This window comes from Copadichromis virginalis, linkage group LG10, assembly GCF_057382275.1.
Source record: "Copadichromis virginalis isolate Kocher_CV1m ecotype Utaka linkage group LG10, C_Virginalis_male_GT1.1, whole genome shotgun sequence".
Lineage (NCBI taxonomy): Eukaryota > Metazoa > Chordata > Actinopteri > Cichliformes > Cichlidae > Copadichromis > Copadichromis virginalis.
The window spans coordinates 16,645,354-16,667,186 of NC_140627.1; the positions used below are offsets into that span (position 1 = coordinate 16,645,354).

The 21,833-nt window shown below is 39.1% G+C and overlaps 1 protein-coding gene and 1 long non-coding RNA gene across 2 annotated transcripts; one reads left to right on the forward strand and one right to left on the reverse strand.

The window, feature by feature from the left end:
• LOC146700180 (uncharacterized) lies at window positions 1-1,339 on the forward strand. The gene is made up of 3 exons (XR_014922520.1): window positions 1-120; window positions 785-975; window positions 1,208-1,339. It is a non-coding gene; the product is annotated as an uncharacterized LOC146700180 (long non-coding RNA).
• Window positions 1,340-1,912: 573 nt separating this feature from the next.
• Window positions 1,913-20,977, reverse strand: pitpnab (phosphatidylinositol transfer protein, alpha b). Its single transcript, XM_085470280.1, has 12 exons — window positions 20,426-20,977; window positions 15,663-15,693; window positions 12,414-12,559; window positions 11,259-11,350; window positions 10,651-10,658; window positions 10,080-10,154; window positions 9,606-9,689; window positions 9,415-9,492; window positions 8,760-8,870; window positions 7,790-7,912; window positions 6,827-6,909; window positions 1,913-5,449 (listed from the first exon to the last, which is right to left on the reverse strand). Exons 1-11 carry the CDS (start codon window positions 20,488-20,490, stop codon window positions 6,862-6,864), a joined length of 861 nt encoding a protein of 286 aa, XP_085326406.1. The 5' UTR covers window positions 20,491-20,977; the 3' UTR covers window positions 1,913-5,449; window positions 6,827-6,861.
• Between the last annotated feature and the right edge of the window lie 856 nt (window positions 20,978-21,833).

Genomic DNA, 21,833 nt, shown 5'->3' on the forward strand with positions numbered 1-21,833 from the left:
TGCACGCTAACATATTTGTTATGGCTAACACTCTTTTAGCAAAGTAGTTGATGGTAGTTCATATAGATATAGATATTAGTCTACTGTTAAACTGGCAATATGACTACCCACATAACATATGTAAGTCCAGTGTCTTTACATTTTATCTCTTTTATTGTTGTTGTGCTCTTAATTTAGATCCACAGCAAAATATGTAATTTCTTACCTAGCTAACTGTTTAGAACATTAGCCAAATTAGCTAGTGAGGTCAATTTCATCGTATATCAGTGTAGATATTAACCACAATAACAACTTGTCACAATATAATAATCGAGGCTATGACAATATGCAAATTTTTATCAAAGAAGAAAAAAATACAATTTAAAAGGCAGAAATTATTTTATTTAGTCTTCTATTCTAGTGTCAACTTTTGTTATCGATATTATTTAATTTTAATTATGCATCAATTAAGTTAGTTGTTTTTCACTGACAAGTTTTTTGTTCTTTATAACAATGTTACTAACTTCTGTTTTCTTTACCCTTATTATAAGCCCCTCCTTGAAAAAGTAACGAAGTCCTAACTTTGGTATTTTAAATTGACCAGTGATTGCAAGAGAAACAGATTGTTGTGCCGTATTCATACTTGCCAACTGCTAGTGTGCTGTAACAAAAACCCAAAAAACAAAAAACCCCACGCAAACAAGTTACTGAGATCGTTTTGCCTCATGAGAACAAAAGCATCCCTCTGTCTAACTAAACCATTACCTTTGTCTGTGTGTCTGTCTTGTGGTATCCGGAAAAGCAGTAGACGCTGTGTGCACAGATGACAGAGATGTCCAAAGGGAATCTGTTTTCCTGTGGTGAGGCTGGTTTGACTGTTTGATACTGTTTTTGGTTTCCTCACTTTGTTCTCAGCTGCTCCCCTCCTGGGTGCAAATTCCCACACACAGCCCACGCTGGACTTAAGCGTAACATCGGATCAAGCTATTATCCCAGGTTGGTTAACAACCCAGTGAGAAAGTGTTTATGAATAGACATGTCTGTTTATTGACATGGCATTTGCTTCACTAAAGCCTGCTTTGTATGAAACAATCCTTCATTTTCTTAACAGTATGGAATGTGAAAGGTGCTCTGCATTACACATTAAAATGCTACTTTATAAGGATTTTATTGACTGCGTAATGCTTTAATTACGGGGATTCATTCTGTTATTTTTGTGGTCTTGCAGGATGGTTGTGCATGATATAAATAAGCCATCTATAGGAAGAAAGAAGAAAGGTTATCAACAGAACAGACACAAAGATTAAAACAAACAAAATCACAACATAAAACTTGATTAATACTTTCTGATCTTTAGATTCAAGAACCAAAATACATTTTTCATTCATATTTCAACTAGTAAGCTCAGTTTTCTTTTTACTGATAAGCTAAAATATCCTCAGTGGTTCATTAGTAAAGTCAAATATTCCCTCTCAAACATCCATACACTGTGTAGTTTCATCACCATCTAACAAAATATGTAGCAGCTCTCAGCCCCAGCCCATCCTCTGCCTCATAATCAGGATTTAAAGTAATCGTTGCCACAAAAAGCCTGATTAATTCTACCCTGCCTACAGTGTTTGTGTCTGTATGTGTGTGGTGTCTGCTGTCTGTGTGTTTTATAGGTCCACCAGGGGCACCAAAGAATAATATTCAAAAGTCATACTTTGTAGCTTTAATTAACATTTGATGATTTCAACAACTGTTTTGATTTATTTTGCTAAGGCAAGTCAATGTTCATTTTTTAGCTTATATTTGAACCGTTTTTTGACTGTCTGTCTGTCACTTTTCCCTTGCATTTAGGAAACATACATTGTCTTCCATGTTTAAATAATCTCACACCGATGACATCCATTAAAATAATTTTTAAAAAAGCATTCACATCAAACTTATGTACAGTTGCTTTGTTTCTTTTTATTTAGTTCTTTATGTCTCCAATGTACAGTAGTGTTATTAGAAGATAAAATGACAAAAAGGCACAAATTCACAATAAAAGAAAGAAAAACAGGAGACGAGTTAACAGGAGTGAGAGAGAGAGAGAAAGTAAGAGAGAGAAAGAGAGATTTAACGATTTAAAAACAGTTTGGGATTATTATGGAATCATTTGGTTTCATACTCTGATTATAAATCGAGGAATCTAACAACAGATAACTATGAGATTGTCTCTGTTAAACCACGTTCTCTCACAAGTTTGTAGGTTCAGACTTTTAAAAACATCAGTATCTGTTCTCAAACAACCACATATTTTTGTCCTTTCTCATGTGTAGCTTTAAGCTCCAACACTCCAGCACCCAGTTGAAGCTGCTCCGAAATGTAGAATAATTTCCCCTCGATTCCCCCACTGCTAACCACAGGAGGGCAAAGTCTAACTCGTGCCCCGGCGTCACGAAGGACCGACGCCATCAGCTAATTATGTGGATCAATGAAGTGACCCAAGCTGCCGTTCCTTTGCAGAGAGAAGTCAGTGTAGTTCAGAGACTGACAACAGAGGTACAACATTCAGAACAAAAATATATATTTATACACTGTCCTGCCAATGAGATGTGGTACCTGTGAGGGAATAATGAAAGACAGGAAATAGTAAACAGGCTCTTTTCTTATTTTTTCCTCCAAATGTGAAGTGCTGCTTCACTTGAGCAGCCTAAACATCTATAACAATATGTAAGAATGCCTTTTTATGACTACAGTTGACAATATTCCTCAAAATGTCTTACCACTACTAAATTCAGCAACTAGAACTCAACATTTTCTGATCCTGTGGCCAGCGTGGGGTGTGTAATGCTGAGTAGATAGCGATTAATTAAGAGGATCAAGTGTTAAGAGGTGTGCTGTAGGCTTTGGCAGGACAGTCTGATCTATATATATGTGTTCATCTACAATAATTTATTTACTATTTACAAAGTCAGTACATACAGTACATCCACAAACCTCCATGAATCAGTTGGTAGCCCCATCACAGACACTGAGTGAGACACTTGATGGACACAGAGGTGCAGGGATTGAATATCCAGGGCCAGTGTTTTGGAGTCAAAGAGGAGGCAACAGAAAAATGTTTGCCACGATGGCCTTATTCAAGTAATCTGGCATATGCAAACATAAAAAGATCAAACATTATCCTTTTAAAATTTATAGTTCACAAGGTTGATAATGATCCTCAGAACAGTCCCTTTTAATAATTCATCAGTAATGTGTGTGCACATTAGATTAGGCTCAAAGACAATGCTCAAATGTCTGTCAATCATTTACCTTTCTTGTTAATTAGGGTTAGGGCTGAGCCAATTCAGCTCCACGTTTCCCTGTAAACTGAAAACCTGAATCTAACCAGATTCAGCGTAATAGTCCTTTAGATTAATGTAGCTTAACATGAGAGTAACTTCTGGAAGTCTTCCAGAAAACTTTTGCATTTTTAAGAATTTCTGCAAATAACTTATCCTAATTAAAGAGTCAATGGAAGAAATAATTCTTGCAATGCTTGGGACAGATGTCATTTTGACTGATGACAGTACTTGATCGATACCATGTTTATTTAGTAATTGCAAATGAAAAACCCAATAGTGAAATTAATATTTATACTACAAAATTCAGTAAGTATGCATTATTGTACTTTAGTAATGATTGTGCATAAACTACAAAAAATAGGCTTTATTTATCTATTATTTTAAAGTTTCTAAATTATTTTACATGAACTAATATTAGCTTGTTAGTGCAAAATGTCCATAATCATTTTCTTGTCTCGTTACCTGTTGCTTTCTCTTTAAGCTTTCCATACTGTTAAAACATGTGCAGGATGTGAAGTAGATGACAGGACGGAAGGAAGGCAAAGGAGGCCAAACAAACACCAGCAAGAAGAAAAACAAAATAGTGCCCGCTGTAGCTTAATTTGTTCCTTGTTTGTAACTAGGATCAACTTTCTACAAAGACACTCACTACCCTGCATGACACATTCACACTCATGCATACACCCAGAAAAATCCCCTCCAAAACAAAACACAAATTTAAATAGCAACCTTTAGATCCCACAAGAGAAATCAACCCATGCAAAGACAATAAACATGGAATTTAATGATGAGTAAGCAACTTGAGCCCTCTTGAGTTGAGGCGCTCCAGTTTACTAAAACTGCAATGACCAAGGAGAGACCAGTGTGTCATGATAGTTATTGCTATTGCTGGATAACACCATTTATCCACTGAAGATGACACAACGGATGACAAGGCAAGACCTGATGCAGAATGACAGCACAGGTCACCAACAGAAGAATAAAAAAAGACACAGGCCTACACTTGTTTATGACTGTTCCAGTTGTCTGCTCTATATTTTTTATTTTGCAGGGTGACACATTTTACCAGCACCCCTCTCAGCTTTTGCTCTCTCTGTATTTCTATTTATATGCATTACTCTATACTTATTCAGACACAATCTTCAATTACGGCAATTTCGAGCACCCCGAACAGCCAAATGAAACTGGGGAGGATCTGCTGAAAGAGGCATGAAAAATACAGCTGAAAAACTTGGTGACCTAGCAATGTTACAAAGACACACACCACTAAGCCCTGCCACAACCACACACACACACACACACACATATATATATATATATATATATATATATATATATATATATATATATATATATGCAAACACACATTCACAAAGCAGCAGAAAAGCTAATGAACTTGTCAACATCTTTACGGGGGCAAAAATCGTATCTGTTAGGTCAGATTTATAGCAGAGATAACACAAAACTCTTAGCACAATCCCAACCTTGCAGCTGGGATTTGTAGATTTGCAAATCGATTTCAATAAGAAAGGGAAACACTGCATGACACAAATGGAGAAAAGGAGATACAATGACAAAAAAAGAAGAAATTAAAGGATCAAACAAGCAACACAGCACTGAGCATACAGCTTGGCTTGATCTGGAAAAAAATAAACATCCACTCAGAAAATGTACTGAATCATTTTAAAAATCTTGTTTTTTTTAATATATATATATATATATATATGTATATACACATATATATGTACTTCAGTACAATTATTCAACTCTCCGATATACTTTATATATACACTACTGGGATATCCTAAATAGAAATAAATCCTAAATTGCAGAGATAAATGACACTATTCTCTGTAGTTTAGAACAATTTAGACAGAAAGAGAGGACTGACTGACAAGATCTATAATTTTGCTACTGGAGGCCTCAGAGCAATTAACATGGGGACACTAGATCAAAAAAAGAAACCAAAAGTACAGATGAGTGTGAGAGGAGGGAAGGACGGAGAACATCAGCTGAAAACTGGAAGTTTACTGGGTCCAGGTCCCTGAAACCAAATTGGACTGCAAGAGGTGGGCTTTGGACCGGCCGGTCGGATGTTGCGTCAGTTGAGACAAAAGGAGGATGTGAATCCGCTGGTGTCTGGATATTCTGATCTAAAAGAGAAGACAGAAAGACAGTCATCACTTACATTGTCTGCTTTTTTTAATTGCCTAAAAAACAATTAATTTCCTTTATTGCAGAGGTGGGACCAAGTTTTGCAAGTCTCAAGTAAGTCTCAAGTCTTTATCCTCAAGTCACAAGTCAAGTCTCAAGTAATGTCAGGCAAGTCAGAGTCAAGTCTCAAGTCACTGGTGTAAAAGTCCGAGTAAAGTCACAAGTCTGAAACTTTGAATTTCAAGTCCTTTTGAGTCTTTAAAAAAAAAAAGAAGTTGTTCCATCTCTGTCTGTGATTCTGTGATTCTCTTCTTGCATGTTTTGCATATTGCATTTCGGTTTTGTGTTGACTACTTCATAATTTATGTACCTGAAAAAAAATAACTCCTTGCAGCATTTTTGAGCGTTTTTTTTTCCTTCTTAAAAAAAATCTGGTTAATTTGACTGGCTGTGCTACAGCTCATGCACACATACGTATGGAGTGTGGTTTGAATAAATGAATGAATGAACTGAATTAATGGCGCACACTTTCTACATAATATGCGTGTTAAATTTTAGATTTGGGGTGAAATATCAAGCCTTTTCAAGTAAACCGGTTCAAGTCCAATTCAAGTCCCAGGTCACTGGTGTAAAAGTCCAAGTCAAGTCACAAGTCTTAGAACATTTTTTCAAGTCAAGTCTAAAGTCATAAAAGTAATGACTCGAGTCTGACTCAAGTCCAAGTCATGTGACTGGAGTCCACACCTCTGCTTTATTGTTTATTGCATGCTAAAATAAATTGCATGCAGTTAGTGGCATGCTAAAAGCATACTATTTAGTTAGCATGTAACTAAATATATATGTAAATTTAGTTGGATGCTTTTCTCAAATGTACTCAGAATTCAAGCGTGCCTGCTCTTGTGAACCTCATTTCCAGCAACAACATGCATGTGAACTAGCCGATAATCAGAGTGAAGAATTTAGCAACAAAAAAGCCTGTTAAATGTGTTAATTGGCGACTTATTAAGGTCACATTCTGCTGTTTTAGATTCAATAATCCAACATTTGTGATCCCTAATAACCATATAACTTCATTCACTGGCTGCAATTTCTTGTTACTTATACACTGTAACTGATATCTGAGATCATTTAAAGGGCTCTTGGACACTAAGGTTTAGCTTAAAACAAGACAAAGGTTTTGCTAATTGATTAATTTCTTAACTACGGAAGAAAAAAAACACTGAGGTTTCTGGTCAAACAACGCAAACAATTTGAACACATCACCTTGGATTTGGGAAATTACAATGAGCAGCTAGACTGGGGAAAAAAATTCAGTATTCCAATTAACATGTCATGGCACTAATTTACAATCACACAAAGGACAAAAATAACTTCACCTGATGAGCAGCAGCATTCACGGTCCAATACAGCCTCAGTCCTCTAGAGCGACCATCCCTTTCACAGGGTCCTTCACTCTCATCTGACAAAAGAGAAAAATCACACAATAAATTTTTAATTGTTTGCTTTAGTGTCTAGTAATCACAACATTTCAAGGCAACGAAATATGTGTGTGAAATACGCAGAAGTTGAGCTGCTGCATATGAAAGAACTGCATCTTCCAAGCAGACAGAAGTAGTATAATAAAGTATGTCTGTCTGCTCCACAGCTGTCTGTGTGTGTGTCTGCAAAGGACTACAATCATAGCCTTACTTATAACAAGGTGTTTACATGGTGTTGGCTTCATCAAACTGTGGCATGGCCTTGACCTGGTCTGTACTAAGTGTTAAATAGCAGGGAATAAGCACTTTTAAGACTGAGGTCATGGTTTTCAGCCTGAAAAGATTGGGTTTCCTGTTCTAGATTGGGATTAAGGTGTCATCTTAAGTGGAGGGGTTCAAGTACCTCTTGGGCTTGTTCATGAGTGAGACAGAATGACAGGCAAATCTGGTACAGCACCAGTACAACAGCTGAGTGCTGTACAGGTCTGTTGTTTTGATGACGGATGCAAAGCTACATATCTACTGGTTGATCCTGGTCAAAAGAATAATACACAAGCAGCATAAACTAGCTTGCTTTAAGGGGTGTCTGTGATCATCCTATGAGAGGGACTAAGAGAGACTACATGTAGAGGAACTCTACATCGAAAAGAGACAGTCAAGGTCTTTTCCCAATTAGAAGAAAACTGTGCAGCAGACCCAGAACACGCCAGATCGACCATGTCTCATGGCTGCCCTAAGAACGCTTCTGTGTCCCCACAGAAGAATTGCAGGAGGTGATAGGGGAAAGCGAACTGTTGGTATGTGGTAGAAAACATTAAAAGATACACTGTATCAAGTTCAATTTAATCTTGCCTGGCTTACCTCATCCAGCTCCCTACGTGTCTGCTCCTCCATGCGACGTATGTCTTCCATGTTCAGTTCAATCCATTTGTCAATCCAGCAGAACAGCTGGCGGTGAAAATTAGTGAACAAACGCTTCTCTTGCTGTGAGACAACAGAAACAATAAAGAGAAAAGTTATGGATTAGTTAAAGGAGCTGGATTTCTTAACGTAAGAGATGTGTAATTTCATCCTGTTTCCAATCTTTTACCCCGTTTATCGCGGAGAGCCTGGCAGCTTACATGTGGAACATGATAGTTAGTCCCAAAAGGTTGATTCTGTTCATCTGGATGTAGAGTTTTCATTGGGAGAAACATTTCATCACTCATTCAAGTGACTTCTTCAGTCTGAGCTGACTGCAGGTTTCCCTGATCTTATAAACAGTACATTTGCATAACGACTGAAACCAGCACCACTGAAGGAACAATGGGCTGTGAGGTCAGTTTCTTGATCATTAATAAGCAAATTGTAATGACCATTGATCAACAACCACTGATCAACCTTCTGACTGAGAACCTTCACAGACAACCACTGATCAAATTCCACTGATCAATGACCATGGATCAATGGCCATAAGTACAATTCACGGAGTACCATTCCTCCCACTAAAAAGGCTTCATCAAGGTGAACAGAATCAGTCTTTTGGTATTTATTTACCTGGATGAATGAGCATGCGTCAAGACATGATAGTGAGTGGTGCCTTTTTCCATTACTACCTCAAGCGGTCAGGATTTACTGTATGTGTGCAAAGGATAACACACCGTGGTGCAACAGCCATTAACAGATATTGTCAAGGAAGGAAAAAAAGGATATGTCCCGCAGGATAAACAATGTAAATGACTTTTTTATCAATAAACCCTCCTCAGTAGCAGGCCATCACCTGTAGCTTCCTGGTTGTGTCAAAATGATAATAAGGTAAAAAGCAAATAAAACAAAAAACCTCTCAACAAACCTTTTGAATGAAATTCTCCACTTTATTTTGCAGGCCCCACCACTTGAATTTGACAGTGACCAGCTTGTAGGCACACATGTGTGGGCAGTCTTTCTTGTTAGGCAGTTCCTTCTGCAAGTACATAAACACATTCTTTTTTTTACGTTACCAAATGTTCCTCAGGCATAACACATCTGTATGTCTGGACCTTTGCCTCTATTCAACTAATATTTAATCAATAAAGATACACTGAGGGCTATAAATAATGTTTTAGAAATCCAGAGGTCATCACTTCTCCTGATTTTCTCCAACACCTTTTGACAATAATAAAAAGGCTCTAAAACTAAAAGTATTGATTAAAAAATCCACTATAATATATACTAACTGTAAATAAGGGCTGGCTTCTAAAACCATTCAACTAAATAAAACCACTCAGGAAAAACTGATAAAAGACAGGACCCTAATGTCCTTAGAAGCAGCTGTGGCTACATTATATTGCTGCATATGACCAAATTTTGTTCTGCACAGATCAGGCATCACTGGCTAAACATCATAGTTGCTAAGCAACAAGTATCAGTGCAAATATATTTTGTATTTTGCACATCAGTGATTAACATTAAAGTGGTTGAAAAATGTGCCTCTGCCTACTGAGATGTTTACAACAAAAAAGCTGCACCTTCCAGTCTGGTCCTAGAGGTCCTCGTCCTGTCTTCACTGACTTGAACTTGCAAGGATCTTCTTCAGGCTTGTAATCCTGAAGAAAAATGGCAAAAGCCCCCCAACAATAAACAACATGTATAAGGTGACACGTAAGTATGAAAGCTAGATGCTGTGATGGTCTCATTGATTTTAAGGTGATGTTTTCACCTTTGGTTCCACTTGGCTTCTGTCTGCAATATCAATATAGACTACATCCACTTTCTTCCAGGTTTCGGCATCCAAACCGTGTACCTGAAACAGAGACAGAGAGAACAAAACTAGATACTGTGTCTGAAGGCAAGTTTCTCCAGGGAATAAAATAGCTTTTTAATAACATAACATTTACATTTATGCATGTATAGTAGCACTGTCCCAGTAAATATGAGCACCTACAAAAGGGGGATGCAATTTGGATTTCAAATAAGAATTATGAAGCAGATTTTGATTAGGAAACCACTAAACAACAGAAAACACAACCACAAGGAGAGGAAAATAGACTATAAACCTCACCATCGATAAATTAAACATTTTGTAAAAAAAAACCCAACCACATTTGTGCCATCTGCATTGTTTCCACTCAAAATATGGACATTCAACTTGCTGCATGTAGCACCAAAGGTCATTATTGCCATTAATAATTACATTTTCAAGGTGTCCCATGTCAGGTTTGTGCCATGTCTCAATCTTGATCAAGAAGTTATCTTTCATATACTCATTCTGCAGAGAAAACACAAGTAAAATTGAGTGAAACAGGAAGAGTAAGCAAAGGATCTTAAAATATCACCTAACTCCTGTTCTCATACACACACACACCAGCGCATACAGCTGTGTATCCAGGACTTAAGAGGACATTACATTAACTTACTGTAACCCTAATCACCTTAATCATAATTAAACATTTCTAAACTTAACCTTAACAAAAATGTCCTCATCAAAGTTTTTAATGATTTCTGTAATAGGGAGCCCCCCGCCCCAATAGAAGAACACATCTCCATATTGTGTGAACAGATTTAGGTCCCCATAGCTTGAGTAATACATGAAGCACACACAAAGTAATGGTGTCTGACTACGCCTGCTGCTTCACCACTGAAATAGATCACATGTCTTTCTCAACTTTCAGGTTAACTCGCTCTCTCTCTCTCTCTCAGCATCAAGGTTTGAGGTGTCTTTTGTGTCAACGCACACGATTTCCAAAGTAAACACGCATACTTACAGTGATGACTGCAGAGCCCGATGGCAGACAGCGCAGGAGCAGACAGAGAGAAACACAAGAATAGTTGAGTTGAGGAACATTTGAAAACACTACGAAACACTACCAATACGCATTAACAGTATTGGACAATGTACAGATGTCACGAGGAATTGTTAAACACCAGTTGTCAGTGTGTGTGTGTGTAGGTACAGGTTGTGCCTTTGCCTGTTCTGTGTGTTTGTGTGACAGATGGCTGTCTGGCAACTGGCAGGCTGTGTGTGATCTCAGCCTGAAAGGCTCGAGTGATTGCACGGCTCTTCTCTCTGGGCATACAGTAAATTATTCAGCTACTCTTTCAAGGTGACAAAGACCCAGAGACACACAGTTAGCAAGAGTGTGCGCCATTATTTAAATCAGTTATCTTAAACCCCTATTAAACAAAAAAAAAGGTATATTTCTTTCACAAATAAAATCCACTGAGCGAGGCATCCCTGAGCTACAAAAACACGTGATTCTGATAAATGTCACAAATCAAATCTGTATTTTATGTGATGAATATTACCAAAAGCACAGAGATTAAGCATTTTGTGTGCTGGTATAAAGTGTCTCTGCGTGTATGTGTGTCGTACCTGTGCGACAGTATGGGTACGCGTTCCAGGCTTTCTCGTGGATATTGAGAGCTGAAGCTGGAGCCAACATTCTGACGAATGATGGCACTTTACTGCAGGGCAGAGGAGTGAAGAGAAAACAAGCCTAGTTCATTTTAAAGCATTTTTATTTCAGTTATTTAACTTCATTATAAGTTCTCATATTGGAGGTCTTAAGCATCACAGCAAAACCTTCCTTTACCTGACCAAGTCCTTTATATTAAGCTTTAGATTTAGCTTTGCAATATAAACATGAATAGCTATAATACATATGAATGCCCACTATAAAGATCTAAAGCAACAAAAGCACTAAAACCTTGATAGGCAGAAACTACATGTGGTTGCTTCTGGTAGCTTACTTACATGCATCAGTGTGCTATCAGCATATTTAGATCTTTGTAGGTTAACAAACAGTCCAGAACCCCAACCTTACTATCAGGTTTTCCTAAAAGCTTCTTGGAAAGCCTTCAGCTGATCCAAAACACTGCAGTGACAGTGCTAACATGGACTGGAATGAGAGATCAAATTTCTCCTTCTAAACAAACTAAGTTCCGAATGATCATGCCAAATGTTAAAGACCTCATAGTAAAACATTATCCCAGTAAAGCATCCCACTGTCAGAGTGCAGGCTTACTATGGTAGAATAAGAAGCAGAGCCTTCAGCTATCAGGCTTCTCTCCTGTGAAACCAGCTCCCACTTGGGATTCACGAGAAATATTCTCTGGGGTGGGAAGTGCTAAGTGTTGCTATAATTGACTGATTATGTCTCCACTGCCCAAGTGTTTATTTGCCAGTTTGCATGCTATGCTGTGTTACTATTTTATGCACTCTCTTTCCCCTCCAATCGATCTCCAAGTCTGGTTCTGCCAGACAGCTCTTCCTTCTAAAAGGGAATTTTTCCTCTCCACTGTCACCAAGAGTTTGCTCATAGGGTATCATCAGATTATTAGGGCTCTTGATGGTGTCCTTGTTGTTAACTGCTGCTTTATATAATGAAGCTGAAGTAAATATAATTAAGACTTTGAAGTAACGGGATAATAGACGTACAAATATATGAAATAGAAAAATGAATGAATCGAATGCAAGATTCTTCTTCTGCATCGTCTGACACTGCAAACCTGTTGTACAAATACTTACCTCTGCAAATGGTATATTTTGTGTGTGTACTGTCCCTTCTCTCCATCTTTCTCATAGGGTTCATTTTTTAGCACCTCCACTCCTTCTCCTCCACCCGTCTCATTCTTACTGGCCTCAGCCACAGAGTACAGCTGGCCAACCTGGTACTGGAAAAAACAAAAATATATAAAAATAGTTGGATTGATGTAAAAACATGGCTTAAAGGGACAAATAAAAAGCTACTTCCTCTCAAGTCTACCTTAAAAGAACACATGCTGAAGTTACAATGTATTATTACCCAGATGAGAGCGCTTTCGCAGTGAAACACAGGTATATTTTTTCATGTGCATTTCATCTTTTTCTTTGGCTCTTTTCCTTGATTGCTCCATATTCCTCTCCTTCTTCCTGAATTCTCATAATCTCCCATATACTTATGCTTGCTCTCCACATTTTATTTTCATCCTGTCTACTTTTATGTCGCACCCGACTGTTTTTCTCTTTCACGACTTCTCAGTCTCACGCCTCTGTCTTCATCTCACCCCCCTCTCCCTGATCCCAAGTATGCATGTGATTGTTTAAGCACAGGACAATGGCTCTTTCATTTTTTAATCACCTCTAATCCACATATAACCTCTGCACAAAGCTGGACCAGAACGCAGACACGCTTACAACATCGCAACGATGGGACAAGTTGATTTATTATGTATTCTGACCTTTTAACAGGAGACATATAAAAGTTATTCTTTGTATTCAGACGTTGCCAGGTATGACTTCCTGCACTTCTGTGTCATTCACTAAATTCAAATGATGAAAACGCTGATTATGTGTTTACACACAATGCAAGTTTCTCTTGCGGTCAGCAAAACCTGGCAAGCAGGAAACAAAGAGGATTTGACAATCTGCGGTAATCTCAACAAAAACTCATGCTTAGGCTGAAGAAATATGCTGCGCCTGCCACGGCACGTTTGTATACATATACATACATTTATAGGGCACAGAAATAACTAAGCTTGACAGAACATCTCACGATGGAGTCAAGTGGTAATCTAATCTAAGTCGCCTTGTAATCGGAAGGTTGCCGGTTCGAGCCCCGGCTTGGACAGTCTCGGTCGTTGTGTCCTTGGGCAAGACACTTCACCCGTTGCCTACTGGTGGTGGTCAGAGGGCCCGGTGGCGCCAGTGTCCGGCAGCCTCGCCTCTGTCAGTGCGCCCCAGGGTGGCTGTGGCTACAATGTAGCCTGCCATCACCAGTGTGTGAATGTGTGCGTGAATGGGTGGATGACTGGATATGTAAAGCGCTTTGGGGTCCTTAGGGACTAGAAAAGCGCTATATAAATACAGGCCATTTACCAAAGATGAGCCTTCTCTGAAATTTGGTGTTGGTAGTCCCGTGAGAGGCCTTAGGCAAGTCATGACTTAGGTAGTAATTTTAGATACCTCGTATAATTAGAGCAGGAGCTATGAAATGAATGGGGATGGTGAATGGAAGCCAAATGTTTAAAGATAAGTTTGGTTCATCTCGCAGCACTAGTTCTGCTGAGTGTAACAAGACCAGCATGTGGGGGTGGATTCATCTTTAGGTACCCACAGATCACTCTGTTCAGTGCAAAAACATAGTGATGAGTTGTGACTGCCAGATGTTTTAGATTTCAGAAAGTTGGTTTTGTTCATCTGGAAAAAAAGGATTACTCTGCAACAGCAGCCGCAATAAAAAAAAAAGATGAAATGAGCCACAGAGGTTTAATTGACCTTCTTGAAATATGCAAACTATTACATTTTCTAAATAAGCAGTGAGTGTGACCATGATTGCTTCTTAGAGTTTATTCAATGACTAGACACATCTGCTGAGAAAAAAACAAACAAACCAAAAAAACTGGAAAGCCAAATGGACACTGGAGACGGTTCCCTCTGAACAGGCATGGATACTGTAGCTACCCACGGAAAAAACGGGATGCAGGAACAGCAAAGCCTCCTGGGTAACAGCGTTGGACAATTATAACTCGACCTTGCCTTGTGGGATCAGTCTTTGTCCAGTTACGCCAGAACTTTCTACTTTTCATGCAAATAAAGTACTGATAAGCTTTATCTTAAACGGTGGCCCTTGGCAAGAAGTTAGCAGACAGGAAATTCAATTTCAGCAAAACTCTTCAGGGAGGTTTTACCACCACCAGGCTCTGACAGTCAGTAGTCTCACTGAAAAAAAAAACACTGTTTCACTCAGTGAAATGGCAAATAACTGAAGACTGCTGTTTCAGAGAGTCTGAATTTAGAGAAGGAAACAGACATGCTCGAGGGATGGGATTCAGTTGGTTAACTGTCTTTAGGATTAGGTTTGTCACATTTAACTCAAATATTTCCTTTTCAGTACTTTTTCAGCATCTGCTTGTGACACAGTGTCCACTTCTTGTGCTTTAGAGGAAATCTGCCTGATTATTAAGAGATATAATTGGAGATAATAAGATAATGTCTACAAACAGACACAGTTAAGAGAAGAAACATTTAAATCTGAAAACGCCTTCGGAGGAAATCAGCATTACTTATTTCTCATTCCACTGCTTCGTGGTTTTGATTTTAAACGAAAATATGAAACAGTATGATTTGGTCAAGTCTCCGATTTGAATTCTTGAATTCCTGTGACTGATCTGGCGTTTATGTGGTACACTGCAGCGTCTGAGCACGCACTGGTGCTTCACACCGATGCTTTAAGCTACAGTAAGATTAAGTGATTTAAATGTATTTAAATATTTTGTAATAAATGCGCAGTATTAGTCATAGGTCTCTAGCAAAAGTAGATTAGACTGCTTTAATTTTCCAAAAATATAAAGGCAGAGGAAAAAGGAGGTGGGGGGTAAGCGTGATGTCATGGAAGCAGTTTCAGGTGACTCATTTACAATGCAGGCCTGAATAGACAGGCAGACTGCAATGGAAGTGATGACAAGACACGACAGATGGACACAGACACAGAGTGTAAGGACAGTGAAATACTGTGTGGATTCAATGGTCTATCTAAGATAAGAGATTCTCTTAAGCTGGATTTTCCTATGCAGGCTGGATGTGTGTGGATATATGAAAAATGTGTTAGAACATGTGGGCATCAAAAATGTAAACACACAAAACAATCCAAAGAAGAGGAGCTTTACTGACACAGCTTCTGAGGAAACAGAGCTAAAAAAAAAAAAAAAATCAGATAACATAGGCTGAGCCTTGAGCAAATCTCGCTAACACACAGAGACACTTACACACATTGAAATATACTGAGATAGCACTTACCTCTTCCACGGAAATAGGAAGAATCACTCGACTGGAAAAGAGGGAAGAATACGTGAAATTACTCAAAATGTTACACTAAAACTCCTGAACTCGTGCTTGTAATGTATACTGAACAATGGGCAGACATGCAGCACAGTTCCATTCACACCAAATATGATGAACAAAAAAAGACATGAAAATCCAGATGATTCTGTTTAAACTGTTTAAGATGCTTCTTTTAATGCGCTAAAAACTCAAAATGTTTTTGGTTGTGATGTAACAGTTGAAGCTTAAGTCTCCAACATGCCCCTGACAGACTCAGGGGCATGTTGGAGACTTGGGCTCATTCTTTTAAAAGTGAGTTCTTCCTCCCCACTGTCACCACAGGTTTCCTCATAGGGTTTTCTCATAGGAAATGGACAATTTTGCTATTGTGAAGTCAGATCTTTTGCTGTTTTCATGCTACATTGGAACAATTCAAGTTTCTCAGAATCTCTGTTGAGTTTTTTTTAACTGCCCTTGTAAAGCACACTGAACTTGTCTGAGTACAAATCCCCAGAAAGGTGTTTTCTTGTGCCTTTGGCGGGAAATGAACTTCCTCTGTGAAAATGTCAAGCTGACAACATGAGAAGCCATGTTTAACTATTCAACTTAATATTTATTGGAATACCAATTTTTCTCATATACACACCCTTTTTGCTGTGCCGTGTGAGCTAAGGATAATAGTCTTTATCTGGATGTGCAGTACTGAACTATACAAAGTATGTGACAGCAGCTAAACTTCAATTCATCGTATAACACAAGTTGTTCAGAAGTTATTCTTTAAGATGAAGTAAATGACAAATCTAACAAATCTATCCTTGTGTGGATGGATATGAGACATTTGGAAAAAAATAAAATATTAAAAGTCCCATTTAGTATAAATTTCATGTATTTAAATGTGACCCTCGTATCACTGAACCATTAAAAAAAAGAAGGCATGATCTTTTTGCTGTTGCTTAGTTACAAATAAATCCCCGAATGTTTATATGGGCTATGTGAACGAAAACAGTCAAATTCACTTGAATTCACATAAACAGACATCAGATTTCTCTCATACAAGCAGCATTTGTTGGTTCATCTGCTGTTTTTGTTTTGCCTTTTCCAATAACTGCTGTGTCTAATTTTTTTCTGTTGTATCACTGTGTTTTAAAACAAGCACTGGGGAAATGCAGAAGCCCAACACACGGCCACATACACACATCACCAACAAACTTGTCCTGCAAAATCTGCATTTCACTCATATTGATAAAATGACACATTAAAAAATAATGATAAGACATCCAACTAGGAGTGCTGAGATAGCATGTTGCATTATACAAGCTACAATAATATTTGTATACATACAAATATTATACTGAAAAATCTACTATTTTTATTATAGTAATCTATTAATGAGTTCATAGTTTTATGCTAATTTATTAATCAACATGTAACTTTGCACTGTTGTTTTGATTAAATAACCCCATTCTTGGATTTTATATTGATTTTTTTTAAAAAGATCGCGTACAATGAAGAATAATGAATAAAGTCACAATTAGAGAACTCTGGCACATCGATGTGTATGGAGAAATAAAACTTTACAGTCCATCAACGCTAACAGTTACACAGATGCCCACACACATTCAGAATTCAACATCTTAGCAAAAACTCATTCTGCACAAACATGCAAGCACACACACACACAACATCTGGGCTCTGTTACATTGCACACAATAAAGCAGCAGCTTAAACATGCTGCACCGCCTCCTGCATCCCAGACCACAGAATGCACATGTACAGTATGCAGCTTTGTTGCTTGTTCTGCGAGTGTGTGAGGTATGCCCAAATTCACTTAATCCTACATCCCATTCGCCACTGAGTGTAATCTGGCTCTGAGTCCCAGCCAAACACTGACCGGTAGACCAGATGCTGCAAAGAAGGCAGGGACTGGCCCTAATGGCAAATGACAACATTTGAGATTTGAATTTACCAATATAAGTTCTGTTTTTGTTTACAAGGGTTGCAGTTACATTGTTTTGTTTTTTTCTGATGCATTAAAATTATTACTGCTCATCTCTTTTTAAATGGTGAAAGAAATATCTGCGTGCCTAAGGCAAATATTAAAATTTAACTGTCGGTGTAAAAAACAGAAAATGTAGTAGTCATAATGCTTCTTCTACACTCACTGACCATTTTGTTAGATACACCTTTTCAGCTGTTTGTTAATGCAAATATCTCATCACCCAGGCACAGGGCGATTATCGATGCATTTAAGCATGTGGACGCATTTAAGGCGATCTGTTGAAGATCAAATTAAAAGGTAAAGAAGTAAGTTAGAATGTGGCGTTGTTGTTAGTGTCAGAGGGGCTGGTCCGAGTACTTCAGAAAGTACTATATAATGGGAATTTGCCCTACTACCATCTCCTGGGGTTTACAGAGAGTAGTCCAAAAAAAGAGAAAATGCAGTGAGCAGCAGTTCTCTGTGTGTGTGTGTGTGTGGGGGGGGGGGGGGGGGGGGGGGGGGGGTAGTAATGCCAGAGGTCAAAGGAATATGGCCAGACTGCTTTGAGCTGATGGGAAGGCAACACTGACTCAAATAACCATTTGTAACCATGTCTAATACTAAAGGGCTACAGCCGCTCAAATTAAGAAAAATTCACACAGGCTAATCAAAATTGGACAATATAAGCTTGTAAAAATGTTGCCTGGTCTAATGAATCTCAATTTCTGCTGCAACATTTGGATGGGATGGTCAGAATTTGGCGTAAACAAAATAATAGCATGGATCCATCCATCTAATGCTTCAAACGAGTGGTGTAATGTTGTGAGGGATGTTTCATTAGCACATTTGAATACAATCTGAACATTATTCAAACACCACAGCCAACCTGACCATCTGACAAATCTCCAGCAACTCTATGATGCTATTACAGGCTGGACTCACCAGACACCCCATAGTACAATATTGTCATAATACTTCACTTGCAACAAGATATAACTGTGATTTTTAACATTTTGTCATACGCTGAGTATCCCAATAACATATGCCATGATTTGTCACCTTTTTAAATGCAAATTATGTCCTCAAAGTTAAACCTTGTCAACATTTGTTTTATCCAGTAAGATAAGCTTATCTCTCTTCAGTTATGTTTTTCTGCAAAATGAGACTGTCAAGCACATCAACGCTGTCACTAAAACCGACCATAAGATGGAGTCAGTCTGCTACCAGTCAAAGATTGAATGGAGACAAGTTGGCAACTAAATTCAATTTGATTCTGACAATACAGCAATTAGGTGTGATCAATAATAGAAGGTCTGTTGATATCTATAATTGATACTCTAATGTATCAATTTTCCCTAGATGCTAGCTTGCCCATTTGGACCAAATATCTGAGAAAATTTTCTAGCACCTTGATCTAACAGCAAAAAGGGAGTCCAGCCTGGTACTAGCAATGTGTACCTAACAAAATGGCCGGTGATTGTATATTTCTCTTACTCTCTGCAAGTCTCCTTGGTCTAATGGTCTTGACAGGAAGATCAGGTGTCACTTTGTTGCTTTAGAAAACAAACACCCATCCTGCATTGCTCGTCTTTTCTTCTTTTCCTCTTTATCTATTTTCCCTCCGTCTTCCTCTTTTTCCTGCTTCTATTCCTTTGATCAAATCAGGTTTTTATTAAAAAAAAAAAATCAGGTTTTTAAAATCTAAAGCAGGTGCTACATGCATGTACACCTGCCAAAGTGCTTAAGCTGAAGAAAAGTGGATCATGAGTGATGTAGGTCAGTGGTTCAGGTGAGGAGCACTACAGAAACTGGACATGGATCTGTTCTTTTTCTCCTGACCCTCATGATGGTATCTTGGCGTGCGTAACTCTGTGTGTGGATGTGCGTGTACAAGCATCTTTGAGTGTTGACAGTGCGTAAATACATTTAGAATTTAATCGTGACTGATTTAATTAATTTCCAGGCTGGCTGTTGAGGCCCAGAGTCTCCCTAATCACTTCAGATCTTTAGGATGCCATCACTCTGATCCTGTGCTTTTTGTGCTGGGCCATTTATTGATTAAATGTAGAGGATGTGATGGCAAATCAAGACAATAACCAGTGACAGAGAGACTCTGATCAGAATTTTTTTTTTTTTTTAGATATTTCTGCCACACAGTTCAGGTTTGACCTTGCCACAAAATTGCAACAAACATGCTTATAATAAAAAATGTGAAAAAAGCCCAAATGTATTTGGATTTTTTTTTTATTTAAAAGGCGATGCATATCATTGAAACTACTAAAACACAGAACACCTAAAGGAAGCACACATCGTTCTTTTTTGTGTCTTTTTTTTTAAACAGGTGAACATCAGCTTCCTGGAACAGAAAACCTAATATACACACTGCACACTGACACCAGCAAAGAAATAAAGGAACAACATTCTGTCTGTGTGACAATGATGATTAAAACGTGCAGGATTTTCTCCATTTGAAGGACAATATCAGCCCAGTTCATCTGCCATTCATCGGCCTTGCCCTTATTTTAACCACCAGCTAAGAGTGAGCAGGCCTCAGTCAGTTACACAGAGGCCCGCAAAAACGCATTCAAACAATTTGTCAATTTAATTTTTTTCCCCATTTCAAGCCACAAAACCACACTGTGTACCATTGCATCCTTTCGGCCCAGCAGCCAAATTCTCTAACATCTAACTGGTGCATTAAAACCTCGCCATTTGCCCTTTTCTCCCCCAAGCTTTGCGCCCACCTCCTCTACCTGCCCACTCCCACCGCTCCTGCTCCTTAATCAACCATCCACCCTGGGTCATTCTCCATCTCACTGTCTCCATTCCTCTAGATGCAAATGCTGGAATGCTTCATCGGTCGTTTCACCTTCACCGCGCATCAATAACATGGCCACAGCGGCTAACAGGGATGGACGCTGGCACGACGCGGCTTACGCCAGCCATTTGTCCCTCAGCTCCTCTCGAGCATCCGTCATTTTAGCACTACAGCGGAGGGAATTACTCTGTTCGCCACCACAGTGAAAGCCTCCCGATTTCAGCTGATGGCTTGTGATGCAGGATGTGAAGGGCACAGCCACGCCGGCTGCTGATGCAACTACAGCTGCCGCTAAATTTCCCTCTCAGTTTATTCCGCGAATACTTCAGGGTGGCGAGAGTGTTGCATGCATGAAAAATGATCACGGACACCGAGCAGGTGCGGGGTTTCGACATCACCCTGGCCGCGCTATTGCAATTTCCCGGTCGGGCGACTGGCCACAATGTCAGCGGTGCGAAAGGAGACGGGGGAGACAGGCAAACGCGCACACGTTACCTTTTCGAACACTCTCTCACTTGCACACACACCTACTTACTATTCCTTTATAAGCATTTTTTGTGTGCAGTATATCCCGGGATAACAGCCCAATACAGGTCCAGAAAGCAGGTCGATTCTTCCCTCTGTTAGTCGCTTCTTTTTCCGCTTGCTTCTCTTCCACCTCCCGCTCCCTATGTCATTCTACCTCCACAGTCGCTTATTTTCTTCAAATTCACTTCCTGATCGGGGCCGCGGAGCGGCGTTGCTGTTACGCGCAGAGCACCGAGGCCTGTGCAGAGAACACAACACACAGAAAGCGATGGTTCGTCGTGGGAGTGGTCTGCGGTGGTGCCACAGAGCCACAACTCCACAGAACACATCTCACAGACACCAACATATTATAGGGTAGTGTTTGAAACAAAAAAAACACAAAAGTAAGTCAACCCTCAGGAAACCAGCTGCACGGTCATTTAAGCGGTCTAAAAGCCATAAAACGTCGCTCATTAAACGTTTAGAGACTTTTTCAACAAATATTATTAACAAACATCACTCGGGACCCGTGCCAAGTTTATTCACACAAACCAGTAAAGCATCGCTGACCTCTGAGTAGGGTTTTGACTGGTGTCCCCAGAAGACAACATGCCCCACCCCTCACACCTGTCTTTATTCGGCTCTCCTCCCTGTCCTGTAAGTGCGCACTGCACAAACAGCGGAAATTCACCAGGTGCGAGTCGTTACGTATGTATGAGTAAAATAACACATATTCGACTTTATTGGGTGGAAATGTGTTTTGTGCTAGCAACCAAGGCAGCAGACCCCAAAGCAGTTAAAAAAAACCCCTCATGTTGGCATTCGGGCAAAATGAGGTTCCCTG